Here is a 12325-nt window from a genome sequence, read left to right as displayed (position 1 = left end):
CGAAGAGTATTTGGGTTAGGGTGACCAGATAGCAAGTGTGAAAAATTGGGACAAAGGGGTAGGGGGTAATAGGGTCCTAGATAAGACAAAGCCCCTAAATTCAGGACATCTGGTTACCCTAATGGGAAGTGGGGGTAGCAGGGAAGCAGGGAAATGGGGTAAGAGCGAAAGAGTGAGCAGACTTTTTCATAATTATTTTTAATATCCTCTGAAGTGTTTTCCCTTTGAAGGCGACATTGCTCTGTTACACTTACGGAACTTACAAAGGCTTCACTATTTTACTTGAGAATTATGAATTAGCTACGAGAATGTTTTCATGTTTTAAAAGGGTGCAGCATTTGGCTCTGTTGCTTTGTCGAGCAAGTGCATGTGATAAAGTCATGACAGAATGAGGTTACTGCAGAAATGACTCATTGTTGAATAACCAAGTGTTTACTCCAGCAAAACTGCATGTAACTAGACTGCCACAGTCTTTTTAGATTTTCCATTTCATTGTAAGATGTAGTTTTTCAATGTTAGCACAACAGAAAAAAAATGTAAGCTCCTTGGGAGGCTTAGATCTCTGTGTGTTTAAAGTAGGGAGTCCACTGGCTCACAGCTGAGAAATAAAGCCACTGAGCGCATCAGCGAAGAACTGCTTTCATGAATTATAGACAGGAAATTAGTTGTAGAAAGAACCTTTTTTGAAATGGAATGGGAAGTGTTTCTGGGAAAGGCAATTTGGAGGAAAGAATGATTTCTGAGTGTTGTTGGTTTGTTCCTTTACAAATTCTAGTGCAGTGCCTGTGTAGGGAACGCTCTGAAGAATGCTGACAATTATTTTTCTGTACAGAGCTACCCTGTTTCCCCGAAAATAAGACAGTGTCTTATATTAATTTTTGCTCCCAAAGATGCGCTAGGTCTTATTTTCAGGGGATGTCTTATTTTTCAGAAATGAAAAATGCCTTATTATCGGTGGATGCCTTATTATCGGGGAGGTCTTATTATCGGGGGGATGCCTTATATTACAACGAGAGGCAAAACTGTAAGTAGGCCTTATTTTCGGAGGATGTCTTATTTTCGGGGAAACAGGGTAGTTAAACTATAGGCTTTTAAAATGAATACACTTAGGGTTGCACTGTGCCCAGTTCTGTGTGGTGACAAAGGGAGGGAAAGTACAAAGAGCTTCCACTTCCTTTGTATGGCCTGATCCAATGGCTACTAAACTCAATGGGAATTTTTTTCCATTGACTTCAATGAGCATTGGATTAAAGCCCTATACCCCCGCACAGGTGATAGGAGACATGCTTGTGCACAAGGACAGGTGGAATCATAGGCTTAATATTGGATAGAGCCAGATGCCTAGCAACTGGTAAGATAGAGCTCCTAATGCAGAGCGTGGACCTAGATCCTCAAAGAGGGGAGTAAGGGCAGGGCCGCCCAGAGGATTCAGGGGGCCTGGGGCAAAGCAATTTCGGGGGCCACTTCCATAAAAAAAGTTGCAATACCATAGATTATTATATTCTCGTGGGGGCTCCTGAGGGGCCCGGGGCAAATTGCCTCACTTGCCCCCCTCCCCCCGGGCGGCCCTGAGTAAGGGAGAGGGTGGGACTATACACACACACCTCTCTCATTGGTTAGAAGAGCTAGGTTAGCATGTGGGTGGAACAGAGGCCAATTCACCCTGTAAAAGGGTGAAGAAGGGGCCACTGAAGCCAATACTTCCGAAGAGTTCCTGGAGGCATTCTGTCTGCCATAGCAGATATACACCTCTACCCCAATATAACGCTGTCCTCAGGAGCCAAAAAATCTTACCGCATTATAGGTGAAACCATGTTATATCGAACTTGCTTTGATCCACCGGAGTGTGCAGCCCCGCCCTGCCAAAGCACTGCTTTACCGCATTATATCCGAATTTGTGTTATATCGGGTCGCATTATATCGGGGTAGAGGTGTACTTCTGGAAGAGAGCACCATTTCATAGCCCCCTACTTACCTGTCACCCGAATAAGGATAGCGGCTTAACGCCACAATCTTGCCCTAAAATGATAGCACTGAAAAAAGAAATTGTAATTTGAGCTTAATACAAATTCTATCATGCAAACGATGGCACACATCAGGAGCAGGGCTAGACTGCTAATAGGTTTGTGGGAATTCCCCTTGCTGTCAAGCTAGACATGTACTGGATTTTAATTTTTATATTTCTTTCCTACTGTAATTATTACTGTGTTGTTCACTCATTGCAGGTATTTTAATCACTCATTCCAGACCTCGGTTTAAAAAAAGAAAAAGTGCCAAGAGCTCTGCATGCTTAGAAAAGACCTCATCAGCCTTGAACTGCTATAGGATTAACATCATACAAGATCCCAAGGAATTAAAAATGCCAGCTTTAAAAATGATTAAACAGTGTCTTTAAATAGGTCTTAGTCCTATGGGGTCAGGGCTATAGTTCGGATCTTTACAAGATTTTTTTAATTATGCCACTTACAAAGTGTTGACAGTACCCTTGCCTAATACTATTAAGTGAAGAAACCTATGTTATAGCAACATATTTAGACAGACAAGTCAGGAAGTGCAAAGGTTTGGGTTCCCAGAGCAATGTTAACTCACTCACATTTTACATACCATATATTATATTTTAGTGCCAAAGTAATGCAAGGAGAGTTGTGTTAGAAGGGGAGAAAGTAAAATACCCAAGCAGGGATCCTTGGAAATATGATGTCTGTGCAGAACAGGAGCAGATACCACCACTGGGGTAATAACTGGAACAGCTTCAATGGCACCCCCTGTAACAGCTATGGAATAGGGGCAGAGCTGCTGTAACAGGTGCATGGTAGTAAGGGAAGGGTCCCTGGCCACACCCCTCCTCAGCCATCCACCCTCTGGTGTGGTGTACCCTGCTAACAGTGCTAGTTGGTCTTCAGTGTTGTGCATGTGTAATCCAATGGTCAGGGTCAGCATGTGTTACAAGTCCCCCTCTGCCTGATCCCCAGAAGATGAGAGTTCGGTACAATGGTCAGTTACAGAGCCTGACTCTTTAGCTCAAACTGTACAGACTCATACTTTCAGAACTGAAGTTCCCCACTTCAATCCCTCAGGTGGTGAGCCTCACAAACAGCCAAATAATGGCTGCCTCCTATGTGGAATTACTGGGGTGTGGATGGGGGAGGAGCGCCCCATGAATCCTTTTACCAGCTCCACCCATGCATATATGTGCTAGAGCAATCATAACTGGGCCCTTTACACTCTAACCAGTAATAACTCATCCTTGCTCATACATAACACTTATTGGATGTTCACATAGGCAGCTGTAGTTCTGGGTTGACTTATATTTTAAATTTAAATTTCTTTTTTTTAAAGACACGGTGAGTAGAAAAAAAATCATGGCTCCAACACTAATGAGATGTGCAACTGTGGTTTGGTGGGTGCAGTGGGTTTTTTGTTTTATATCTTCATAGATTGTAACCTGCATCATGCTACAGCTACAGGGTTCCACAATGCAGAAGAATATAGCATTTCACAGTTCCATGTTACCACCGACTGAGCAACTTCATCCCCCCATTTGGAAGCCATTCAGCAGTCCCTCTCTGTAAGCTGTGAAGATGAGCTGGGCAGGGAAGGAGGTGCTTGCTCACTCATCCAGTCATGAACTAGAAACATTGCTGTGCGACTTATCTTATCAACCACAACTAGCCAGTACAGCACAAATAGCAAGGGTCAAATACTCACAAGTGACTTATTCAGGATGAATCCATAGAGTTAAAAACATTAATTTAATACATTCAATTACCAAAGGTGAGGGTATTTTAATCTGTTGGCAGGCATTTTGCAAGACACAAGAGGTGACATTTGGTGGATAAACTGTTCACTGTGAATTATTTGCTTCTCTATGTGGGGAAACTGATAGGCATAGCTATTCCAGAGTATCTGCCCAGGGGGTCACTCTAATCCAAAATAAAAATGACTTATTCCAGAATAATTACTCCACTTTCAAAGCTAAGTAATTATTTAGGAATAAATCACTTTTCTTCTGGAACAGATGGTCCACCTGGGGTTGTTATTCCAGAATAGCTAAATTATGCCTGAATAGCTATAACAGTCATTCCAAAATAGCTAAACTGGTTAATTTCTACCCTTGTAGATAAGCTCTGAGGTCTAGCAATGATCCACATTACAGTACATTACTTAAGAGATACAGGACACCTCCATACAAGGCCCGAAAGGAGAGTGAGTACACATTCTGCAATCCTGGAAATACAAATCAGTCAGGATTTTCTAGTGGGATTTACAATGTGCATGAGCTACTCAGGAACACCAACTCCCTCTTTCCACCCTCCCCTAAAGCTCCTACTTTGGTTCTGTCCCTAGTTGGGATTTGTTACCTTTTAGATGTATAGCTTTGCCTAGAGTAGTGGTTCTCAACCTTTCCAGACCTATACCCCTTTCAGGAGGCTGATTTGTCTTGAGTACCCCAAGTTTCACCTCATTTAAAAACTGCTTCCTTACAGAATCAGACATAAAAATACAGAAGTGTCACAGCCACACTATTACTGAAAAATGGTTACTTTCTAATTTTTACCATATAATTATAAAGTATATTGATTGGAATATAAATATTGTACTTACATTTCAGAGTGACACGTGAGCCTGTTTTTCACTTGTGAAGCCAAAGCCCGAGCCCTGTTGCCCATAATTTAGCTTTGCAGGGCCCCCGGTGGCATGGGGCCTTGGGCAATTGCCCTGCTTGCTATCCCCAAATGCCAGCCCTGTGTACTTTTCTGTGATTTTATTTATTGCCTGCATCCTGTCCATGCCAAAATCGTAGCCTTATATAGAGAGCAGTATAAACAAGTCATTGTCCATGTGAAATTTTAGTTTGTACTGACATCATGAGTTCTTTTTATGTAGCCTGTTGTAAAACTAGGCAAATATCTAGATGAACTGATGTACCCCAGGGAAGACCTCTGTGTACCCCTGGTTGAGAACCTAGAGAGGCTAATTCTGCTATCCTTACTCACAATGAGCAGTAATTTAGGCCTGTGTATACAGGATGGGGGGGTTCCCCTATTTAACTGTTCTCAGTGTAGATGTTCTGCACCAGTGCAAGCCACATTTTGTACCAAGGCAGTGTGGCTGCATTCAGGGCCGGCTCCAGGGTTTTGGCTGCCCCAAGCAGCCAAAAAAAAAAAAAAAAAGCCGCGATCGCGATCTGCGGTGGCAATTCAGCGGGAGACCCTTCGCTCCGAGCCGGAGTGAGGGACCGTCCGCCAAATTGCCGCCGCATAGCTGGATGTGCCGCCCCTCTCCGGAGTGGCCGCCCCAAGCACCTGCTTGACAAGCTGGTGCCTGGAGCTGGCCCTGGCTGCATTAGGGTTTTCACTAGTATAGCTACATAGACATAATTACACTAGTGCAAATTTCCCTCTTCTATACAAGCTTTTAGCAGTCTCATGGAAATAAATCAGTTTACATAGGGAGTAATGTACTACTAAATATTAGAGTGGCAGTTATTTTTTTACAAGAGCCAGACAATTGTTTTTCTGGTTAAAAAAAAGTTTCCAAGATGGACTGCTTAGCCTTTTTCTGCAAGTCCCCTATCCTGCAGACTGCCAAGTCAATGGGAATGGCACTCAGCACCTCACAAGATCAGGTCCTTAATTACTTTAGAGTAAACAAACGTTCTATCCCTAGTCAATGAGCTTTTGGAGTTTGTGCATTTATTCCCTCACAAGATTGAAGTAAGCAGGACATATCATTAAGCCCAGTAATACATCAGTAGCTTTCAAAATGACATTTCCATTTCATTAAGGCTGTGGGCATCTGCTATTTCTCTATGTCATATGGAACATGTAAAAATAAAGCAATAAATAGACAGCAACCAATAAAGTAACTAGAGCCTTTCAACTAACCATTATTTTCTCTTCAGAATTCTGTTTAAGTACAATTTGTATATATATCCATTACAATGTCACATTAGTGTATATATACTGATTGGCTTAACTATCTGTTTTGGGTTTTCTCTAACACCATATTTAATGGTGGTTTACAATGAGAATATTTACAGGCGTATCAATATGTTTACAAATTTTGGCTATGGCAGCCAAAGATAAAAACAAAAAAACAAATACTTCTTCGGGTATTTATTCCAACAATTACCCTTTCAAAATCCTGCAGAAAACTTATCAGTTATCACTCTACATGGACCCTGTCAGGATCATTAGGCCCCAAATTTGACACGTCTCTATTTGTATTTGTTACATTTGTTTGAAAACAAAAACTAATATTCTCTCTGGATAGTATTCCCTCCCTCCTCTAAACAAATTATTCAGTGCTTAAAAAATCCTAACGCAAAGCCAGAAGCTCACCACTTGTGAGCAACCCTATAACAACAGGCCAGTGTGTGTGTGTGTGTGTGGACAATGGGAAAAAATTTGAAATGAAAATCTATTTCAGTTTCAAACTTCCATAATCAACAAGGGCCATTGTAAACAGAATATAAACAGTGAGTTTTAAAAAAGTATAAAAAATATCTCAACAGAGCCCCTTTAAAAAGGGGATGCTGTCAGTTTAAGACACATATAGATTGCTTACTTGTGTTACTACTAACAATGCCTCAGATCAGCAGTTCTGTGACATTTTCATTCCATGGACCACTTCATAAAAGAACCGTCCTTTAATGGGTCCTCCCCGCCACAATTCTCACCCACAATCTCCCACTGATTGATTTTCAAATGGTTCATTTGGTGAGATTCCATGGAAAAAGGCCCCCAATCCTGAAAATTGATGCATATGGGCATATCCCTGCAACTGTGCAGAGCCCCCTGACTTCAGTAAGATTCTCATGTGCTTAAAGTTAAACATGGGCATAAGTGTTTGCAGAACTGGGGTTCAAGTGCCATCAAATTAAGCATAAATCTGAGGGCCGCCATCTTGGCTTATTAATGATCTAAGGTTTTTTTGGTTATTTATGATATTTGTTTTCTTGTCAGTATCATTCTTGCTTCTCATCGGTTCTCCTTCCGGTTCTCATACACTAGCAATGCTGCCACAGTGTTTGTATAGGAAACAACCCAATGGAAAGTTTAAATCCATGAAAGCATTCCTATTGTTGTACAGAACCTAGACCAAATAGTTTCAAACCTGGATGCCTAAAATTAGGCTCCAGAGTCCATATTTAGACACCTAAATACAAGTAATTTGATATTCAAATTCGTTAAACATCTGCAGCTCCCATTGACTAAAACAGAATCAGCAGGTGCTCTAGATGAATCAGGCCACATTTATTTGTATGTTTAGATATGGATTTTGAAGCGTAATTTAGGCCCCCAGGTTTGACGATTTTGGTCCTACTATTTAATAAAAATCTTAATTTGGGGCCTAAACTACATGACAGTGTCCTTTTAAAGTAAGGACTTTCCCCATAACTGTTCTCTTATTGTTCTGAAAAGTTTAGGATGCTTTTCATATATTACAGTTTCTGAAGGTCATTGCGGATGCATTTTAAGACTCAATGATAAGACAACGCATGGAATTACTTGGCAGTATTTAGCTGGTACAGTTTCATGTGGAAACAGCATAATACCAAACACACTACACTGAATGCTTACGGATTATTACAGGCAAAACTCCCCAAGACACCAGGAATTAAAAAGCAGAGTTCAATAAGAGAACATCAGAAAAGATGAACCAAGCCATGCCAAGCCTTCCCCTCGTTGTTTTTTCAAGTGCAGAAATAAACTAGGAAGGAAAGAAGGAAAAAGAAAACAACAAATGTTATCATATAGTTAATATTGGACTTCAGTCCACGGACATGAGCATATGCAGTCAGAGAACAGGCAAGCGCATTAGCACAGCCCTGCCTAAGGAGCGCACTATGGTGTCATTACAACAACAACTTGTATTTGGTACCCCAGTGTCTGGGAATGGGCAGCTCTGGAAAGGGTGGTGGTCTGAGCTACAGGATAAATGTGCTGGGTAAATCACTGAAGGTGTGATCCTGTCTTCATTAAAATCAAGGGCTCCACTCCAATCGATTTCAATCAGAGCCTGATAAAGCTCTAACTACACAGCAACATTTAGCCCAGTGAAATGGATGTGACTGCACCAGACACTGTGCTTTAAGGCACCAGAGAAGTCACTTAGGTCCCTATTCAGGACAGCACTTAAGAACACACTTAACTTTAAGCAAGTGCTTAAATCCCATGGACTTCAATGGGATTTAAGTAGATGCCTAAGTGCTGTCCTGAATAGGGATGCTGTTCTGAATCAGGGCCTAATTTCTCTGCCCCTCGGTTCTCAATTTGTGAAATAGGGATAATATTTTCCTTTCTACCACCCATATCTGATTTGTCTATTTAGATTGATATTTCTTTGGGGCTTGGACTGGCTCTCATTATGTGTATGTACAGTGCCTAGCACAGTGGGGTCCTAAAGTAAGTTGAGACTTCTAAGCGGTACTGGAAACAACAACAACAACAACCTGGAGTGCAAAGAAGTATTTATGAAAAAATGTATGCCCCCGAGCCTTAAAGCATTGATTCTCTCAAGTATTGCACTAGGCCTAACAATTATATAAACAACCTCAAATCATAGCCTATGTCTACACTACGAGCTAGGGGTGTGATTCCCATGCTCGCATACACATACTCATGCTAGCTCTAGCTGAGTTAGCATGAGTATAAATAGCAATGTAGTCGCGGTAGGAGAGGCATGGCTTAGGGGTGTCGAGTACAAACCCACTGAAACCAGTGGGCACATACTTGGCATGGCTAAGCCTCCACTACCTGTGCTACCATTTCCATTCTTGTAGCTTCAGAATTATGAAACCCAAAAATTATTCTGGGTCACATTGGTGCCAGCTTTTATATAACTCATACATTACATCATGCACCTAACTCATGTTTACTGATCATTTGTAAGTATAACAGAAGCAAACATACACAGACTGAAGGTAAAGTAGGTAATCTGAGAAGAAGGTATTAGTACATGCCCATAACACAACTTGCTGTTAAATCTCTTTTGGATTACTGGCAATATTGTCTGACTGAACAACCCCCCAGTTTTAATATGTAGTGCCATATTAAAGTTACATAAAAGAAAGCAACAGTTGTTATGAATGAAGTTGTAACACAAAGTTATATATTAAAAAGGAATCCTTCCTTTCTGTAATCCTTCGTGATACTAATGTCTCTATCTGTGTATGAAATCTGAACACAGAGTCCTGTTATTATGAGATCTCTGCTTTGCCGCCTTTACGATTGTGACCCGTTGTTCATATTCTATTTCCAGATATTATATAGATATGCGGAATACAAGACACTCCCTATGTAACCGAGAATTCAAGGCAGCTTTGGGCCAGGTTTTAGATATCTAAAGATGCAGATAGGCACCTCGTGGGATTTTCAAAAGCACCTACATGCTTAACTGCCATTGACTGGCACTATTGAAAAATCACAGTAGGCACCCCTATGTACCTTACAATGTGGCCTGCTGTCCAGATTCTATAACAGAGAGTTAATTTACAGGACTGAGTCTTCTCCCGCTAATGTAGATAGGGTTTGTGTCATGGATTTTAATGACAGTAGGATTGAAGCTCTTTGAGATTGCATAAAAATTTACCTAATCCTGAAATGGTGACATTTAAACTGGGAGAAACTATGTAATATAACAGAGTGGGTGCCATTAAAACTCGGATGTTTCCAACCCATAGTCAATTAATGTTCAGTGAAATTTACAGTATATCTCCTTATAACAGCAGGACACTTGAAGGGGATATTCACAGTCAGACTATCTTCCTAAATGTTCTATTTTCTTCGACATGAGGACATTGGAAATCACAGAGCTATTTAGATTGTAAATAAAAAATGAATTACTTACTTATAATTACAATAAGAATGACTGCACATACTACACCAAGGATGATCATCATCTATAAAGAGAGTTAAAGAAAGAAAAATGTGGTCTTTGCACTGTAAAAGGTCGCTCCTGGTTTTGTCTTTAGGTGGGCTGTACACTCTGTCCCAGTGTTCTTAGTCCTTGCACAGACACCCTGTAATCAATTTTTATAGGCCCCAAATGTAGCATTTCCTAGAACCGAGACAATCTGAGAGAGAGCATCTGTTAAGATACAGACTAACACGTTTGCAGCTGTGTTCGCTGGCTGTGTTGTAGCCTAAGTTACAACGTGGCCAGTTAATATGGCTTCAGATGTATTCACCAGTATCTCAACAGGACTTTTAATCATGGTAAAATAACTGGATTAGACAACATGATTGAAAAGAACATACTTTGTGAGAGTCAAGATGGGCCCTAATGTGTGACAGGAAGAAAGAGCCAACAATTGGTACTGGCCACTTCTCCTCCCGCTCTACTCCTCCTCTGACTCCTGAGTCTGGAAGCTTTCTTCACTTTACTTTCTTTTCAGGGGGAGCAGGGAGGACCTGGGGGGCCAGGGTAGGGGTCAGGATCCAGCCCTGGAGACAGCTGGTCTTACTTGGGAAGGAGGTGAATTGCCAGTAGCACCACAGGTTTCTAGGGGAGACAGAAATGAAGCCAGGCAACTGGGTTGGGGCTTGCACTCGGGAGGCATATAGATGGGTGTTTGGCATGGGTACAGGGAGAAGGAGGGCTGAGGGGTGGGGGTTGGAAAGGATGATACTGGGGTGGAGGACTAGGTGGTTTCAGGATGGGAAGGAAGAGGGGTCTTCCTTGTTCAAGGGAGAGGATGAGTCTGTTGAGGGGTAGGAGCAAGATTTTGCTGAATTTAATCTTTGCTTAGCCTTAATCTGGCCCTGCTGAAGAGATTCTCTTCTTCCTTTATTTCCTATGGTGGCCTGAGGAGGCCCTGGGTCCGGTGGCTTCCTCCTCCAGAAGCTTACCTCCATGAAAGAGAAAGAGGTTCATCAATCCCCACAAGGAGAAAAAGGCTCTTCCACCCCACTCCTCATGTATGCTATGCAGATACTGGCTTTGTGCATGTTTTCAAGTGTATTTTTATTGTGTTGGGACTGAGGTTTTTGCATGTTGTATCAATTTCTTCAGTTTTCGTGTCACATGCTCTCACACTTAGATTTTTATATTAAACAATTTTCCCCATAGAAACAGTTGGGTTTGAATTATGTGAGATGAGGGTGGGGTGGGAAATTCTTGCAAAAAAAAAAATCTAAAAACTTATGAAACCCCCAACTTTTAGAAAATGTTCTAGAGAGTTTGTGAAATCCAAAAGTTGGCTGGAGTTAAGATAGTAACTATTGACACTTAACAAGAGCTTTGGAAGGGATATAACTGCTCAAACTTCAGTATAGAAGCCAACTTCTAATTATTTGGGGGAAGTTAGAAAGAAACTTCCCCTTGGGAAAGCTTATTCCATAACTGCCTATTGCAGGGTTTCTTGTACCTTCTTCTGAAGCTGCCAGTGCTAGACAGTTTCAGAGGCAGGATACTGGGCTAGATGGATCCCTGGATTGATTCTGTATTGTAATTCCTATGTTCTCTCATTCCTGTCTCCAGAAATTGGCTGAAGCCTCATAATTACGATTCAAATTTCATATAGCACAAAGATCTGTGGTTCTCTGAGCCAGACTGTAGGTTAAGTCTATCTCTATTCAAAGTCACTATAGCTTCCAAAGACTATCCTATTGGTTTAAAGAGTAGCATATCTTACTTTTCAGCATTAAGAAAAAGGGTAATTTAAAGTCAACCTACTGTTACAAGGGCTCATTAAAACAAAGTGAAAGTAAACAATTAACATGTGGCAGATTTAACAAGAGATACCTATCCTCTTTACCTTGCAGTTTTTCCACCAGTATTTTCTCTTCAATTTGGCTGCACTAGTTTCAAACTGTGAGGCACCAGCTTGTAATGCATCTGCCCGGTTGTCAAGCTCTGAAAGCTTTTGGTCTCTTTCTAGAACCTTGTCTACATTCACTCGCATGATGTCCACCACCTGAAAAGATAACCTTCAGTTAGCACACTCCATACATGGAAAGGCTGTATTCATAGGACTGACATATCATGGCAAGTGGGAAGGGTCCCTTTGCTATCAAAGTAAAAATTATGGCTTGCTGTTATATAGACAATTCCTCTATATTGGGGCTACTCAAAGGAGCCCTAGATAGACAGTAAGGTGCACATAATCATGCTGAGCTCAAGTGTCCTTACAGACTATAAAATACTAAGACATTAAAATGTACTCTAATTATTTCCATTAAGTTTTGTGAAGGAACATGCACTGGTGCTTTAACACAGTTAGCTGCTTTGCTATTGTTACAGGAAACTGGCTGACGTACCTATCACGGAGCAGACACCAGCACATTTGCAGTATGTGCTAGCTCATAGTGCTGGTTAG

At 41.3% G+C, this 12325-nt stretch overlaps 1 protein-coding gene across 3 annotated transcripts in view; it reads right to left on the bottom strand.

Moving 5' to 3' along the window:
- Nucleotides 1-3323: 3323 nt before the first annotated feature.
- Nucleotides 3324-12325, bottom strand: part of LOC101939765 (vesicle-associated membrane protein 2-like) — a 98296-nt gene continuing 89294 nt past the window's right edge. For all 3 annotated transcript variants that reach the window (XM_065558085.1, XM_042853565.2, XM_065558086.1), the window contains 3 exons: nt 11765-11923; nt 9856-9907; nt 3324-7716 (listed from right to left, as the gene is read on the bottom strand). In XM_065558085.1, coding sequence (XP_065414157.1) covers nt 7700-7716; nt 9856-9907; nt 11765-11923 — 228 coding nt within the window. In that variant the 3' untranslated portion in view covers nt 3324-7699. The remainder of the gene's footprint in view (nt 7717-9855; nt 9908-11764; nt 11924-12325) is intronic.

This window comes from Chrysemys picta, chromosome 9 (genome assembly GCF_011386835.1).
Source record: "Chrysemys picta bellii isolate R12L10 chromosome 9, ASM1138683v2, whole genome shotgun sequence".
Classification (NCBI taxonomy): domain Eukaryota; kingdom Metazoa; phylum Chordata; order Testudines; family Emydidae; genus Chrysemys; species Chrysemys picta.
Note: the sequence above shows the minus strand (reverse complement) of the source record. Positions and strands in the feature narration are given on the sequence as shown.